Source organism: Puma concolor, chromosome C1 (assembly GCF_028749965.1).
Source record: "Puma concolor isolate L17-30 chromosome C1, mPumCon1.1.hap2, whole genome shotgun sequence".
NCBI lineage: Eukaryota > Metazoa > Chordata > Mammalia > Carnivora > Felidae > Puma > Puma concolor.
The window spans coordinates 23,992,593-24,009,070 of NC_141674.1; the positions used below are offsets into that span (position 1 = coordinate 23,992,593).

The window sequence follows — 16,478 nt, forward strand, 5'->3', positions numbered from 1 at the left end:
TCACCGGAAGGCCGGGCAAACCGAAGCCAGGGAGGCCCATGTCTCCTTTGGCCCCTGTAGAGGGCCCAAGATGCTGGGCCCCTACCGCTAAGCTGCAGGACAAGCAGGAGTCCCCCTGGGGAAGGAAGTGAAAGAATTGGAAAGGTTCCCAGGAGTCAGAGGGGGGCAGCCAGGGGACCAGTGTTGCCTTACCTTCTCTCCTTTGGGACCTTGGATGCCAGGGTCTCCCTGCAGGGGAAAAAGGTTTATTGGCTGAGACTGGGCACGTCGGGGCACCCCAAACTTCCTAGCCATATGCGAGGACAGCAATGGTACATACCACAAACCCTTCAAATACCCAAGGGTCCTGTGGGGTTCAAGATTAGCACCCAGAGCCGGGGCTCATCAACCCATGTAATAGATGGAGGAAATCAGGCCAGGCTAAGCTACCTCACTGGAAAGTTCCTGTACCTACCCTATCACCTTTCCATCCAGCAGATCTCAGGCCCTCCTGAAAGAAAGTGTCAGTGAGGGAGTGGGGTGGGGAGTCAAGGCCAGGACCCGAACCCGCCCCAGCCCACTCCCTTCCTCCACCCCCAACCAATCTCCAATCGCCAGGAGGAGGGCCAGCCTCACTCACTATAAGGGTGGGCTCCACCCCAGCTTGCCCAAAGGGCATCTTAGAGCCTCCTCAAGAACCCCAGGAGGTAGCTGTGGAGACGTGGGTGACCTTCTAGCCCAGTCCTAAACTCTATGGTTCAGCCCCCCTCCCCTCAAGCTAAGAGCAGGGACCCTCTGCCCACAATCTCTCTATGGCCAAGAGATGTACCCAGTCCCTCTGCCAAGTACCCAACTCCTCTTCACAACCACGCCTGCAGGTTGTTGTGGTGCCCCTCAATGGCGCCCCTCCTTGGGCACTCACCTTGGCTGGTGCAGGATCACCTGGTTCCCCCTTGGGCCCTGGTTTTCCAGGGAGCCCTACGAAACTCTGGAACCCTTCAGGCAGCGTTGGGCACACTTCACAGGGGTCACCCTAACAGAAGGGAGAGACCGTGAGCAGACAAGTTGAGGCCGAGACCCCGAGGAAGACAAGGAGCCCTAGACATTGGATGTGCCGGCACCCTACCCCCAACATCAAGGTGGACAGTGGGATCACTGGAGGGGCCTTCTGTTCAACTGACTCATTCACTCCACTTACGGTTCCTGGACATCACAAAACGATATCCTTACAATAAGCCACGAGAAGCCACTGTGTCCCATTTACAGATGTGGAAACTTAGGCGCAGAGGAGCTAATTGACTTGCCACATTCATAAACCATGTGAGCGGCCGAGGCAGGATTCAAACCCTGCTGTCTAACTCCCAAGCCAGGCTCTTGATTTAGTAATTATGCACACACCGTAGGAACAAAGATGGGGTTTGCTAGAGAAGGTCCAGTACCGCTGATGCTCAGAGTGTCGCCTTCAGAGAGGAGATCCCACTCCCACCATGCCCTGGTGCAACCCGGCCTGGGACTCACCTTCTCTCCCTTCAGCCCCGGCACCCCTGGCTTCCCCTGTTGGAGAAGAAGCAGTGAACATCAGTGCCGGGCAGAGGGACTGATAGGCCAAGAGAGGGCCCAAGGACCTAGCCCCCCTCTCTCTGGAGGCCTTGGTAGAGCAGCCCTGGGCATGGTGGGCAACAGCACCCCTTCCCCACCGGACTGGGCTTACTTACAGGTTTCCCACCGGGACCTTCCTTTCCTGGCACTCCCGCGCTGCCCTGCGGTCAGAAGAAGTATTAAGGGGGAGGCTCCTGGCCATGACCTCAGCCCATTCACCCCTCCCCCACTTAGTCCTTTCTCAGACTCCCTCTGTATACCCCTGTATACCCCTTCCCTGGTACAGCAGGTCAAGAGGAATCTAGGTGACGCCAGAGGAACCATAGCAGACAAGACGGTCAGACGTTTCCAGGGCACAAGATCCTAAAATAAGCCCGGGCCCTCTAGTTAAGGCCTCTCTGGTCATTACTAGACTTAGGCCTATCTGTCCCCATGTCTGGAACCCAGGCCAGGGCTCCCATGTCAGCAAGCACTGGGATGGGGACACTCCCCACCGAGGGGCCTGGGATGGGGACACTCCCCACGGAGGGGCCTGGCTGAGTTGAGCCAGCCTCAGCTGAACGCCTGGCTCCTGCCCCCCATGGATGCCTGCTGCCCCTGGACTGCTCTCCTCTCTCCTTCCATCATGCAGCGAGCTCCCCCAAGCGCCCCTGACCCTGCGTGTGCTTACCTTGTCTCCCTTAGGGCCTGGCAGGCCACCCGGGTCCCCCTGAGGGCAGAAAGAGCATCAGCCAGAGGCTTCCTAGGGAGCCCCCACATCACAGTAAGACCAACTCTAGCCCCCTCCTTTCAACCAGGACCCCCAGACCGAGCCTCATCTCCCCAGCCCTGGCCAGGCAGCAGAAGGGTCTCCGAGGAAAGAATAGCAGAAGGGGCAGGAAGTACTCACCGGGGTCCCAGGAAGTCCTATCCCAGGGGCCCCAGGGAGGCCAGGGGGCCCAGGCTCTCCTGCCAGTCCCTCAGGCCCAACAAAGCCAGGGTCTCCCTGGCACAGACAAGGCAGGTATGAGAGAGCCGCCGCCCCAGCCCCACCTCCCACTCTGCATCCCACAGATACCCACAACTCACCTTCTGCCCTTTGGGTCCCATGACGCAGATCTCCCCTGGCCGGCCCTGTGGGGTCGGGGAAGGTGGAAGAAAAGCCTGAGGCCCTGAGGCAGCAGCCCTGCTGAGAAGAGGCCACACCTACCTGCCCACCCTCAGTGCCCCTCTCCAAAGCCAGACTCCATCCCTGTGTCCCAAGGTCATCAGAGGTCAACCTCTGGGCATTAGAGATCAGGGGCTGTTAGGCTGGGAGCCAGGGCTCCTGGGTTCAGGTCCTTTTCTGTCCCCTCTTTGCTCTGCCTCCTGGGGCACAGCCTCCCCCTTTCTGGGGAGCAAGGCTAGCAGGCTGGGTTCTGATGGCAAAATCCAGCATTTCACTGAGAGACACGGGGTTGTGGTGAGGAAGGGTCCCCAGCATCGTACGTCTCGGCCTGGCTTTCCCGGCGAGCCCTTAACGCCTCCATCTCCCTTCTCGCCTTTCTGGCCCTAGGGAAGGAAAAGGCCAAGTGACTGGGGTTGAAAGAAGGGGCCAGAAGAACCAGAGCAGCTCTAGCTGGAGGAAGGACAGTTGCCTTCTGGACCCCTGGTCTCTGCCTCCCCTGAGACGGAATGGCTTCAGTCACTACAGGAAAGTAGACGACAGAAAGAACTTTCGAACCAGCCAGGCCACTCTCGGGGAGTCTATGGCATTGCCCTCTGGGTCTGGTGGGAACTTGGACAGGACAGGGTGACTGGGAGGGAGAGTGAGTAGTGCCAGCTCTGTGCCTTTCATAGGGTTGGTGGCCTCCTTCCTCTGGGAAGATTCCAGACATCTCTTTCTTCAAGTCTACAAGGCCCACGCACCTCCCTGCCACCCACCCCTCCAAATCCACGCCTATTACCTTCTGGCCTGTAGAGCCCGGAAGTCCTGAGGGTCCCTGAGGTAAGGCGGGGACACAAAAGAACAGGTGAGGGAAGGCGGGCGAGGCTGGGCCAGAACCCCCCTGCCCTGCCCTATCCCTGGTCCCACACTCACCAAGGCTCCTGACTCTCCCTTCTCTCCCTTCGGGCCTTCTGCACACTGAGCAGGGAGATAAGGCGTTGAGAGGGTCCCGGGGTCACCCTGTGGCCTTCCCCGGGGGCTGACCCCATAGTGGTCTTGAAGTAGGCCTTGCCTCCAGGTCTTACCTGAAGCGGGGCATCCGGGGAGATCCGGACACAGTCACTGCCCTGTGGGTAGGGAACAAGGGATCAGGGGTGGGACCCTGTTCTGAGAAGGTTGGGCTCAAGAATCCCGCAGTCCCAGCAGTCATTTTCTAAGGACCCCTAAAAACTAGACATTTCCCCATACTAACTCCTAGAAAGACCCTACCCCTCCGCCCCCGTGTGGGCTGGGCTGCAGGGTTTTTTGGCTGAGCCGTCGGGGGACAGTTCACACGCCAGGCCAGCCTCAAGGCACGGCCGGGGAGGGCCCCCCCGCGGTGGGCCCGGCTGGGGCACTTACCCGGGCTCCCTTCTCTCCCTTGGGGCCTGACGGGCCAGGAAGGCCTCGCTCACCTCTCCCTCCCTGTGGACGAGATCAAATCGGGGGCTGGGACCAGAGGGACCACATGGGAGACTTGAGGAAGCTCTCCCAGTCTGAATTCTCTACACATCGACCACACAAGGGTGTTTAAGTGAGCACACTACCCCCCAACCCCCAACCGTGCACGCAGCATATGGATTCCATATGCATTCGTCCATATGGCCCTCCCACCCCAAGAGGCTATATTTGGCAAATGTAGAGTCTCACACAGAGGGTACTCCCCCCACGCCCCTACTCAAGCACGCAAGCTCGCACGCAGCCCGCCCGGGGCCACATGGACGCATGTGCGTGGACACGCACACGTAGAATGACAGAGCCGGTGATGGCGAGAGTCAGGCCCCCTCGGTTCAAATCCTGCCCCCGCCACCTACTGGCACGTGACTCAGGGCAAGTCGCAAGTCACCTCTCTGAGCCTTAGGGTCTTTAACGACAAAAAGGGATTCCGGGGGCCGTGGCAAGGACGGAATACGACACCACAGGCCAGGTGCTCAGCGCGGGGCCTGGCACTCACTGGGCCCTCACACGAAGGCGGCCCCCGGAAGTTGTGCTACATACTCTCCGGCTCGCACCAGCACGCTGTCGCACCTTCACGCGTGCACGGCCTGTCCCGTCGCTCACAAGCCGCACGGGGCTGTCGGGCCTACGGGCACACGGGCTCGCTCTCCCCGTCACAGCGGGCCACGCACAGGAGAACATGTGTCCCAGGAAGCACGTCGCCAGACCCCCACACGATCACTCTGACACCCCCAGTCCCACACAGGGGCACAGCTGGGTCTCACTCAGTGTTTTCTGAAGCAAAATGATAGGACCTGTCCCCACTGGATGCTTGAGGAGGCAGGAAGGCAAGTGTGCACAAGTGAGGCCCAGAGCCCGATGCCAGGAGGAGCCAGAAAAGGGGAGCTCATCACATCCTTACACACGTGCACAACCTCCTACTCTCTCCAACACACACACACACACACACACCCACACACACACACACTCACCTCCCACACACATAGGGTTGGGTAGCCCTAATATAAACACACAGCCACGGGGTCACATGCTGTGAGACAGGCTGGGACTGCCAAAGAGGGCAAGAGTGTCCTGTTCTCCATCTTGGACTCACCTTGGGTCCAGAAGGACCAGTTGTGACCTGGATGGGGGGTGGGGAGGCAAAGAGAACATTATACCGAAGCGATGGAAAGAAGACCGAGGGCACAGAGAAGGCAGGCCATTAAGCCAGGGCCACACAGCATTGTGGCTGCACCAACAACAGCCTGAATTCCAGCCCCTGCTCTGCTTCCCAGGCCAAGCACCACGCCGACTTTATATCCCAAGGCTGTCAGACTTGCAGAGGGGTCTAACCTACCTTCTCTAAACTGCCTGACTTTGGCTAGCTCCACCCCCTAGTTGTTAGGATTGCACAGCTGCGCGGTTGCCATGGTAACTCCTGCATACCTGGGGACCATCAGCCTCACCGGATTCGGTGGGGGGGGGGGGGGGCTAGATGGAAAGAAGGCCAGGCAGCAGAGGGGGTACTTCCTGATGTCCCCCGAGATCAGGGGGCTTGGAGCCAAGGGCAGCCGGGATTATGCCATTCGTGGACCAACGTGGTACGTCAATTCAGGATGTCAGGCCGTGGGAAAGTAATGACTCACGCTACCCACAGAGGAAGCACAGTTGGGTACCAGCTGTGCTCTCACTGAGCCCCTCTCCCTTGTCTTTCTAGACCCCCAGAGGGAGGCTGGACCAGAGCCAGCTGGAGAGGGATAGGAGGGGGGTCCGGAGTCAACATGTGTTTGGGCACCAGTGCCGGGCTGTGTCACCCTGAGTCAGCCTTCCCCTACTCGAGGCCTCCAAGGTGACGTAGGAAGCCTTCAAGCAGAACGGCCCTGAGTCCTCGTGGGGGAACGGAAAGCTGGGATCATCAACCAAGGTCCTAATCCCACCAGTCACCACCCTGTCCCCAGTGCATTGCCCAGATCACAAGCCGTGAGGCTTCCTTCCGTGCAGCCCTTGGTGGGGCTGGGGTGGGCGTCAAGGCCAGCTCTGGGGGATGGGCAGGGAGGCGGTGTGATAAGAGCACAAAGACCCCCTTGTGCTTAACCAGGAAGCTACCAGGCCAACCTCTAACCCACTCCCAGCCCCCGCCCACCCCACCCTGCACACGCTCTATTCACTCACATTGCTCTCCCGGGTACCATGGACACAGGGTGGGCACTGCAAGGGAAGAATGGGCCAGGAGGTCAGTTCTGAGAGCCTGGGACCAGCCCTCACCACCCCATTCCCCCGCTTACACACAGCGAGCACACAGAACATCACGTGTGTCCTGTGTGAAGTCCAAGGGAGCAGGAAGATGGGAATCCTACCAAACAAGCCTCATCTCCCAACTCCCAGCAACCCAGAGCCATTTCTCACTGTAGCCCAGAGAGGAAGAGCAGTGCGATCTGGGTCACACCGCATGCGGGGGGCAGGGTGAGGCCCAGGATCTGGGGTCCCGCAGCCAAGGCCCGGACTCTTCCCGCGATGTGTATGGCCGCTTGCTGCCCACACAGCAGGAGTGTCCAGGACTAAGCCCAACCCTCCCCCCCACCCACCCACCCAAGGAGAGAGGCAGCAGGCGGACAGGGCCCAGCGTTGAGCCCCGAAGGAATGCTGGGAGCTATGTAGTCCTCCCAACCCCCTACGCCCAGCCTCCAGTGCCCCAGAGCCTTGTCCAAAGGGTTCATGCTGGCACCTCCTCTTTGCCAGTCTAGATGGGAGGCTTACCTCATCGGCCGCTGTCTCCTGACGGGCCTGGGAAGAGGGAGGGCATGGTAATGGGCAGGAAGCAGAGGGTACGAAGCACTGCTTCCAACACTCCTACCCAAGAACTGCCGGGAGCGGGTGCCCTACACAGTGCCAGTTACTGTCTGTCTCGCCCCCAGTCATCTTTCCTTCCCAGAGCTGGCTCCTATACATCCTAAGCTCTGTCCAGGAGTGGGGGCAGGTGGAAAGAATGTGGGAGTAGAGTGGCTTAGTCAAGGGGTTTACAGAGGGCGCGGAGAGCAGACCGAGGACACCGTGAACTCCTCCCCCTATACCCACTGTCTCTACCTTTGTTCCCCTTTCTGCCTTCTGGCTGATGCTTCCTGTCAGCTGGGCATCCACCTGGGCAGAGAGAGCAAATAGGAACTGTTGAAGAGGGGGCAGCGCAGGGGCCCATGCTGGAAAGGGGCACCCAGGTAGGGGCATGGACCCCAGGTACCCCCTCAGCGGGCACGTCCCAAGGCATCAAGAGCCTGCTCAGGCCCCTGGCACTCCCACAGGCCCCCCCCCTCCTTTTCCCCCCACCCACGTGATGTCGGAGAAAACAAGACCATGAATCAATGGGATCCTGTGTTCCTGCAGCCAAAGGCTGGGCACGATGCCCAGCGGGCAGGGAGGCTGCCCAGCCTGGGGGTGGGGCTAAGGGAGGAACTGGGCTTCCCTGCCACCCTAAAGAACCTGAGAGTGGTAGGGCAGCTGGCCATGGTGCTGGGGTGTAGAACCAGCCTGGCAGTGGCTGGGGCTGGGCCCAGGACAGCGAGCAAGCCCCGAGGGAAGCAGTATGGCCGGGCCTCTGATCCCGGGTACCCTTGTCCCGGAGAAACTGCCCCTCGGTGCAAGCCTGGTCCTGACCTCACCAGGAGGGTCTGGGGTGGCATCAGTGAGGGGTTGGGTAGTGGCAGAGCTAGATGGATACATCCCTCAGTGCCAAAAGGCAGGTAGGCACAAGTTCACGCAGTGGGCTCTCTGCTTCCTTGAATCCTATAGGGGTAGTTCATAGATAGGCGGGACTTCCGGTGCCCTCCCTACCCTGGGAACAACTGAACCCAGTGCTGGACCTCAGTCAGGTCAGGGGAGGAGAGTCCCACTTGTACCTACCTGTGGTAGGTGCCACAGGTACCTGTCTACCTACCTTGCTGTTTTGAGGCTCCTCCAGGCAGAAGCAGCGAGTGTAGACCTTGCCTTCGGTCTGTGGATTGATCTCAATGAGCTCATTGCTCTGGGTATCCCGGCGGGCCTTGGAGGTCTCTGGGGGACACTGTCCAGCACAGGGGAAGGGCTGGGGTCAGTACAGAAGTCAGATTGCCCCTCCCCCTCTCATCCCAAGATTTCAACGCATCCCCTCTCTGGTTCCCCATCTGTAGCACACTAGCCCCTGGGAAGTGCCCCAAACCCTCCCAGCTGGGCTGGAGCTGGGCCACTCACCCCTCCGGGTAAAATCTCACAGCATCCCTCCTCCAGCACAAGCTCTGGGTCGCAGTAGATGTGTGCCTGCTGAAGGTCAAACTGCAGGGGACACACAAGTCAGTTTCACTTCATTTTACCAAATAGCTCAGTGTCCTGGCTGCCAGGGAGGCACAGAGATGGCTCCACCCCAGGATTAGCCCTCAGAGACCTTCCGGTCTCTCCTGGGGAGACCATCAAGAATATGGTGGTCACCAAAAGCAAAACGGAACCGCACACGCAGGAAAGAGGGAGAGGAAGGAGGAAAGTTCACTTTGGCCCAGAGGAACAAGGCGGAGGAGGTTCCATTTAAGCTGGGCCTTGGGGCGCCTGGGTGGCTCAGTCGGTTGGGCGTCCGACTTCGGCTCAGGTCACGATCTCGCGGTCCGTGAGTTCGAGCCCCACGTCGGGCTCTGGGCTGACAGCTCAGAGCCTGGAGCCTGTTTCAGATTCTGTGTCTCCCTCTCTCTCTGCCCCTCCCCCGTTCATGCTCTGTCTCTCTCTGTCTCAAAAATAAATAAACGTTAAAAAAAAAAAAATTTAAGCTGGGCCTTGAAGGACCAGTAGATATTCCGCAGATGGGTCTGCACGGAAAAGCATTCCAGGGGGAGGTGACAGCAAAGACAAAGATGTGGGGGTGGGGAAGTAATAGGTGAGATGTCCAGCTAGGAAGGAACTGACCAGAGCAAACAGTATGGAGAGATGTAAAGGAAGGTAATACCATAGACATTTCTAGGGACCAGATCATGAAGGGCCTTGCATGCGAGGTTAATATGTTTAGGCTGCATCTGGAGGGCAGTGGGGAACCACGAGAGGATTCTGAGCAAAGGAAGGACCTGGTCAGATGCAGATTCCCGGGAGCTCACTCAGGCTCCCAGAAGGCGGGAGCAGAGGCCAGAGCCCGACCTCGCACTCACCGAAACGGGTTTCCCCTGCTCGGCATCCAAGCCCAGAAAGACATGGCCCACAGGCCGCATGGGTCGCCGGGGCCCCAGAGGCCGAGAGGAGGCTGAGGTGCAGTCCACGTGCACGGAGGCCACGCGTCCAGCCACACTCAGCACCAGCTTGTGCCAGCGCAGGTCAAAGAGCTGGGGCACCGGGAAGATGCAGGACACAAAGTCACCATCTTGGCCGCGGGCCCGGAGCTCCAGGCTCCGCTCTTGGCTGTTGACTTCCAGGGAAATCTGTGTGGAATTGAACAAGGAAAGGACAGAGAATCAGAGCCCCAGGGCCCCCAGTATGGCAAAGTTCGGGGCCCTCGAGGTCATTTCACAGGAGGGGAAACTGAAGCCCAGAGAGAGAAGGAAGCTGGTGGGGGTCACAGAGCAGTTCGCCCTGAAAGAAAGGCATAGGTGTCGCTGGGGCAGGGCTAGCCTGGAGGGTGGGCGCCGGGATGGAGCAGAGAGGCCCCAGAATTCACAAGCTGGGTCAGAGGCTGGGCCGGACTGGCATGCTAGATGCCCCAAGATCCATGGGGGGGCGGGGTAGGGGGTCCGGCTCACCTGTGGGTACCCGTCTCCATCGGTCACTTGAAATAAATACCACGTGTTCTGGCGGGTGTGTTTCTTCAGCAATAGTGTCAGCACCAGGGCAAACTCATCAGGGAGGCCCTGAGGGAATACTCGTCTGGGGGTAGAGCAGGGAGGGGACCCTGAGGCTCAGGTGAGAGGCCAGCTGCCGCCCACCCTGGGCCCTCGGGACCGCCGAACCTGCGTGGGACACGCACCGGCCCCCTCCTCCAAACCGACACAGCCATGGGCATGTCACTCTACCGACAGTTATTGGGTGCCTGCTATGTGCCAGGTGGGTCTGGCTGCCGGGGATAACAGTGGTGAAAACACAGAGAGGGTGCCTGCCCTCGAGGAGGCTTCAAGTCTGATGACGGGTTGGGGAGAGGTAGGGCCCTAAACACAGACTCCCCAGGATGGCCACGTCACCATTTCATTACAGTTGTACTTAAGTTCTTCCAAAGAATCCAGGATGCCCTGGAATCCAGAATAACCGGGGCTGGCCTAGGAGAAGAGGTTTTGGAGAAAGCTAAAGAGCATGCAGCCCGACGAGAGCAGGAAGAAAGAAAGAGGGCCATTTTGGAAGATAAGGCTGGAGAGGGAAGGAGGGGCCAGACCTCCCTGAGACTTGTAGGAATTTGAACTTCACATGTGGGCACATGTAGGTGTGTGTGGGCACACACACACACACACACACACACAGCTCTTGCCAGGTTCCCACACACATCCTGGAGTCCTCACAGTGCCCTTAGGGTACAGACCTGTCCCCCGACTGCTAGCCAGAAAGAGGGGAGGGACAGAGGAGAGGGTGGGCCTGCCAGGCATCTCCTCTGTGCCTATCCTGTAAGCCCCCAGGGGGTGGAGACCAGGTCGACCCTTGGCAAAGGGTGGGATAAAATGACCCACAGGGGCCTCTGGGTTCAGGCCCCCACGTCCAGAGTTGCTGGGGAGCATTGATTCCCAGTGGTCACACTGGGGCCTTTACCGCATGGGCTGGGTGAGGGGGGCTGCCCCCAGTCGCAGGATGAGGGGCCCCTTGGGGTTGCGGATCTTCTTGATGGCAGATGTTTTCATGAGGTTGAGTCGGCGGATGAGATTAAAGCCTTTGGGGGGAGACACCAGATGAAGAGCTCAGCTGGGCAGGTGAGGGAAGGGGTAACAGCCACTCCAGGAAGACGTAGAGGAGGGACGGCTGAACGAGATGGGCACTCACCAGTCACGTTAGTCGATACATGGCTTCTGTGTTCTAACCTGAGTCCTTCCTGGTGTGAAGGTGGGCATTGCTCACCTGGAAGAGAGTTGGCAGTGGGGCACTCAGTAAGCTCTGGCTGAGGTGGCTGTACAGCCAGGCCCTTGGGAAAGCTGGAGAGAAGCAAGTTTTTATTCCCCATTCTGGACCTTTAACCAGGCGCTGCCTTGGGGCTGTTTTTACCTCTTGCCTTCTGACCCTGGCTATCCCGGGAGCCAGGAGGACCCCCAGTATACAGATGGGAAGACCGAGGCCCAGAGATTGAGGCTGCGCTCAGGGCCACTGATTTCACAGCAGAGCAGGACGAGAACTCCCGGAACCCAAACCCCCGAGATTTCAGGAGGCAGGTCAGCAAGAGAGAGAGCAAAAGAAACTCGGGGCAGCCCTAGAACTCAGACGGAATGGGGGCTGGATATATACATGTGCTCTCTCCTTGATATACCCTAGTCGGTGTGCGTGGGGAGGGGGGGGGGTGCAGAGAAACACTTCGGAGGTAAAGAAAGCTCACATTATGCATGCCTGTGTTATATACAAGTACATTTGCATGTCTGCACACGTGTGACTTGGGGATACCCGTGCCACCAGAGATGCCACGTGCAGCTGGTACACGTGTTCTCAGCAATGGCTGGGGTTTGCTTCCTACATCTAAAGCAGAAAGGCAGGCCAGACAGAAGACTTGAGTCAACAGAATGACTTTTCACCTAGATAATAACTACCTTATGAAACAGTAAGAAGAGACTGAGGGCCTCAAGAGACCACAAGCTAAAGGGAACCTCTAGGACCTTGGGGGTCCAGACGGGGTATGGTAAGTGGGTAGAGGCTCCTAGAGAAGGAGATAGCTTAATTAGGGTCTTCAGAACCCTGAAGGGACAGATGGGCAACGATGGGGCTGCCTCCTCTCCAGGCTGACTGAGCAAAATGTTAAGAAAGGTGCTATAACAGGAGTTAGAGGTGAGAGACTCCAAAAGGCCTTCCCATCAGTGCAGTTGCGGTAGCTGGGACAGGATAATGAGGACAACTCCTAGAAGCTGGGCACTGGACTCCCTGGCTGCCTAACTGAGGAAGGAATCCTGGATCTCTAGGCCCAGTGACCCCACTGGAGTCTCCCTCCCCCAGGTCTGGCCAGAAAGACTATCACTGTCTTCAGCATCGGCAGCAGCAATGGGTGACTCACCCTTGGCCATGGGCCCAGATTCCTTACAGATGTTGAAACTCTCTGCCCCATCCCCCAGGCGACCCGGTAAGGGAGAGAGCAAGGCACTCGCGCATACATGCAGAAACACACATGTACGCACACAGCCCTGCAGGCAGTCACGTGCACCCTGGGGGCACACCCCTCTCACATCTGCACCTTGGTTTTTGTGCCGCCCTCAGCTAGATGAGGGTTCTAGGAGTTCTATTTCTGCTCAGCGAGGCAGCTAAGCTACGAAGCCCAGAGGGCACCCAGCAGGGCAGGGCAAGTTGCCCGGTCAACTTCCTCTGGCTTTGGGCCCTGGAAAGCTGCACCCTCTGTCCCATCCAGCGTCTGGGCCTCGAGGCGGGCTCTTTATCCAGGATCCAGGGCCAGCCGTGTGGAGGAGGAACACGTGGGCTGGAGGACGGATTCTCCTCCATGAAAGGCACTGGAAGGGCTTGGGCCTCTCTCAAGATGCAGCTTCCTTCTGCAGGAACCTCACCGGCCCTGCCAACACTCTGTGCACACGGTGAGTTTACGTGCCGGGAGGAGAGTTGTTCTCTCGTACACGGAGACAGAGGGATATGTACAGATGCACAGAGAGACTCTGCGATGCTCAGAGATACACAAACATGCAGACAGAAACACACATACATACACTCTAGCTCACACTGCACAGGCTCACGGGTGCAAACACCTCAGACCACCCTGAGCCCAGCCTGGGACTCTTACAAATGCCCACGTGATCGAGGCACGGGGTCACATATGTACACAGGGCTCCTGTATCTCAAGGAGCCGGTCAGAGGCCTATGGCACCCTGAGCCTCCTGTGTCATCTCACCTGTATCTGCCCCATGGCTGCAGGCGGCCCAGAGACTGAGCAGCCACAAGCCAGAAACCCAAGGTGCCCACATCCTGATCCAGAGAGGTCGGCCACAGCTGCAGCACCTGAAAACCACAGAGACTGTGAACACGGATTCCTGAGTTCACGCAGCATCATACATAGGCGAGTAGCAGCCGGCCCATGGGGCCCAGGCCCTAGTACTGGGGTGGCAGAGGTCTGGCCAGGCACCCGTCCCTCTCAGAGGCCCGACCATAGGCCTTGGGCTAGGCTTTTCGCCAGGGTGATATTCAAAATATTTAACCACCGGTATGGCACGGACACCGACCAGCCAGAGCAGAATGCTGGCCGGAGCATTGAGACTGGGTCCAGGCGGTATCTGATGGCGCCAGTGGATAGTTGCTGCGTGAAGGAGAAATCTAGAGGGTCCTAGAAGGCCAGGTGAGTTGGGATAGGGAGGGGCCTCGAGACAGAGACTATTTGCCAAGCCACTCGGAAGTATTTCAAGATCTTAACCGCCTGTGCATATACTAGCCTGGTACCTGGCTAGCTGCACCCAGCTCAGCCAGGCAGCCCTGCCAGGCACCCACAAGGTCAGAGGCCAAGTCTCCTGGAAGGTATCACAGAGTTGTGTGCGGGCCAAGGAAGCTTCCCCCCTGGGTACAGTGGGTGGGAGAGCAGGTCGCCGGGCTCAGGACCTTGTTGCCAACCTCCCCTGCTGATGGATGCTCGTCTCTTAGTTTTATTAAACCCTGATGGATGGGCCCAGATAAATCAATGCAGGCTCAGCGAGCGGCCAGGAGAGCCATACATCATCCGGCCTCCCCCGAGACAGGCAGCTCGCGCGGGCACACCCGGAGTCATTCGTGTGTCAGCATGACACATGCCGGCACACGGGCACATACACACACACACACACACACACACACACACACACACACACACATCTGTGCCAGTGCATGCATGCATCCAAACCTACCTGCACACCGGCATCCTCCCCGAGACACACGTTCACGGATACACCCTGACATACGCACGTGCCCATAGCCAGCCTGTGACCGTCCCTCCGGTCGGCCCTCCTGCCGGGAAGTTCTTGTGCAAGTCTGACCTCGTTCCTCCCCCCCCCCCCCCCCAGCTGTTACGGAATACTATCACCCTTCCTGAATAGGGAGTGAGCACAGGAAGAACCCCTCACCTCAATACTTTTGGAGATAGGACCCCAGACCCCTTGTTCCTGGGGCAGAACTGTTTCTCCATCCTACTCATCCTTCCTCCTAGTGGGGTGCACATCCCATCCCTGAACCCCGTTCCGGCCTCCTAGTCTCGCCAGTGAGTGGAAGAGCTACCAACCGCGGGAGGCATGTGGACGCATGTGGAGGCGGGGGGAATATCAGTGTGCCTGTGTCCCCTTCCGACTCCTCCTCTCTAGCCTCCACTCCCCTGGGCCCCAGCCACGGCAGGGGCTGCGGGGACAGGAGAGAAGCTTCCTGAGGATGTGATCCCATCCCAATACAGAGGCGCAGGTTTGGGGGCAGGGAGCGAGCAAGCGAGCGCAGACCTGGGATGGAGTTTAGAGCTCCCCTACAGAGAAGGCGACTGAGGTCCAGAGAGGGGATGCCATTCGGCCCAGGTCACACAGCACGTTGGGGGCCGCCGAGTCCCCAGCCCCCCACCGGAGGCAGCCCACTCCACCCCCACTTACCGTGGCTGGGGATCCCCCACCTCACTGAGTAATGCAGGCAGCCCAGGGCAGCCAGCCAGGGGAAAAAGGGCCTGGGATCCTCAGGCCCGCTGCGAGGGTCCTCGGTCACTTCTGGCGGCGCGGGGCCCCGGCTTCCCAGGTCGCAAGCTCTTGGGGCTGAAGGCTGCCCCGCGAGCCAGCGCGCGCCTGTCTGCCGGGGACCGCCGGCCACTCCGGGTGGGGGAAGAGGGGCGGTTCCAGGGGGCTGGGGACTTGCCAGGGCCGCTAATGGAACACAGCTGGACCCGCCCGCCGCGCCGGAGGCGGGAGGGAGGGCCGGGAGGGGGCTCCGGCGGTGGCAGAGGCGGCCGGCGGGACGCAGAGCCCCGCTCCCGGCCTGGCCCCGCGCCCAGGCCCGCCCCGCCCGCCTCCCCGCCAGGTGAGCGAGCGAGCGAGCGAGCGGGGCGGGGACCCTGCGTGCCCGGAGCTGCCCGGCGAGGGGGACTCCGCAGCTGGCGGGGGCTGGCGGGTGGGCGGGGAGTCCGGCCCTTTAAGGGCCCGGCTGGACGTGAAGGTCCTCCCCGGTGCCACCCCCTTCGCCTCTCCTGGCCGGGCCTTCAGAAGGCTGGGGCGGGCGGGGGGAAGGAGTGTTGCGGGAGGGGGGGGGCGGGGGGGGGGGTGTTGGAGACCCTCCTCCCCAGTTCCGTGGCAGCGGTGACGTGGCTGCTGCCCATGCCTCCTCGGTCAGCTTTTTCTAGCTTCTCAGCCTCACAGTCCCAGTTAGTCGGTTTCTCTCGGTTGGAACTGGGGGGAGGGCCCCTTCGGGTGTGGGAGTGGGCGCTTCATTAACCCCTTCTGCTCTAGCCTCGTCCCCATCCCCGGGGAAGTGGAACCCAGCCAGCTCCCTTATTCTTCCTGACTCCGTGAGGTTAGAAGGGCTCCAGTCTCTGTCCTCGGCTCTAGCTTTGTGGCTTGGAACTTACTATTTGACTCCCTTTTTTCATCTGTATGATGAGATAATGACCTGTATACCGTTAGTCTGTGAAAGTGCTTATACAGGGTCTGGCACAAAAGAGCCCAGTATAGGGCGCCTGGCTGGCTGCGTCGCTGGAGCATGGGACTGTTGATCTTGGGGTGGTGAGTTCGAGCCCCACCTTGGGGGTAGAGTTTACTTAAAAATAATAAAAAAATAAACAAACATGCAAGAATAGCTATAACCACCCCCCAAAAAGAAGAGCTGTAAGAAACTAGGTTTGTCAGCTAATAAAAATGGTATCATACAAAAAAAAAAAAAAGAACTCAATAAATAATTCACTGTTATTATGACTGTGAACACCAGCCAGGGGTGGGGATAGCGGGAGGGAAGGAGGTGGGGATTCAAACATCTACACAAGCGATGGGACTTCTGAGCAGAAAGGAGCAGGTACAGTGTCCCCTTCCATCCAGAGGCAGGGATGATCAAACCCTCCCAAGGGTCCCCTGCCCAAGGCAGCAACCAAATTTCTGGGCACCAAGGCTGAGGAACTACCCAGAATTGGGTTCAAAAGACTCATGAGTGGGGCGCCTGGGTGGCTCAGTTGGGTTATGCGGCCAACTCTTGATTTTGG

General features: G+C 59.2%; 1 protein-coding gene across 3 annotated transcripts in view; it reads right to left on the reverse strand.

Annotated features, from left to right (window-relative positions):
- COL16A1 (collagen type XVI alpha 1 chain) overlaps window positions 1-15,031 on the reverse strand; it is a 50,030-nt gene extending 34,999 nt beyond the window's left edge. For all 3 annotated transcript variants that reach the window (XM_086716291.1, XM_086716290.1, XM_086716289.1), the window contains exons 1-26: window positions 14,893-15,031; window positions 13,191-13,297; window positions 11,141-11,215; window positions 10,913-11,030; window positions 9,922-10,045; window positions 9,337-9,603; window positions 8,402-8,482; window positions 8,109-8,234; window positions 7,265-7,318; window positions 6,938-6,964; window positions 6,353-6,388; window positions 5,295-5,321; window positions 4,106-4,168; window positions 3,790-3,831; window positions 3,638-3,682; window positions 3,504-3,539; window positions 3,046-3,108; window positions 2,647-2,691; window positions 2,468-2,563; window positions 2,249-2,287; window positions 1,695-1,739; window positions 1,498-1,533; window positions 902-1,012; window positions 455-490; window positions 193-228; window positions 5-115 (exon numbers count right to left, since the gene is read on the reverse strand). In XM_086716291.1, coding sequence (XP_086572417.1) covers window positions 5-115; window positions 193-228; window positions 455-490; window positions 902-1,012; window positions 1,498-1,533; window positions 1,695-1,739; window positions 2,249-2,287; window positions 2,468-2,563; window positions 2,647-2,691; window positions 3,046-3,108; window positions 3,504-3,539; window positions 3,638-3,682; window positions 3,790-3,831; window positions 4,106-4,168; window positions 5,295-5,321; window positions 6,353-6,388; window positions 6,938-6,964; window positions 7,265-7,318; window positions 8,109-8,234; window positions 8,402-8,482; window positions 9,337-9,603; window positions 9,922-10,045; window positions 10,913-11,030; window positions 11,141-11,215; window positions 13,191-13,263 — 1,812 coding nt within the window. In that variant the 5' untranslated portion in view covers window positions 13,264-13,297; window positions 14,893-15,031. The remainder of the gene's footprint in view (window positions 1-4; window positions 116-192; window positions 229-454; window positions 491-901; window positions 1,013-1,497; window positions 1,534-1,694; window positions 1,740-2,248; window positions 2,288-2,467; window positions 2,564-2,646; window positions 2,692-3,045; window positions 3,109-3,503; window positions 3,540-3,637; window positions 3,683-3,789; window positions 3,832-4,105; window positions 4,169-5,294; window positions 5,322-6,352; window positions 6,389-6,937; window positions 6,965-7,264; window positions 7,319-8,108; window positions 8,235-8,401; window positions 8,483-9,336; window positions 9,604-9,921; window positions 10,046-10,912; window positions 11,031-11,140; window positions 11,216-13,190; window positions 13,298-14,892) is intronic.
- Window positions 15,032-16,478: the final 1,447 nt, after the last annotated feature.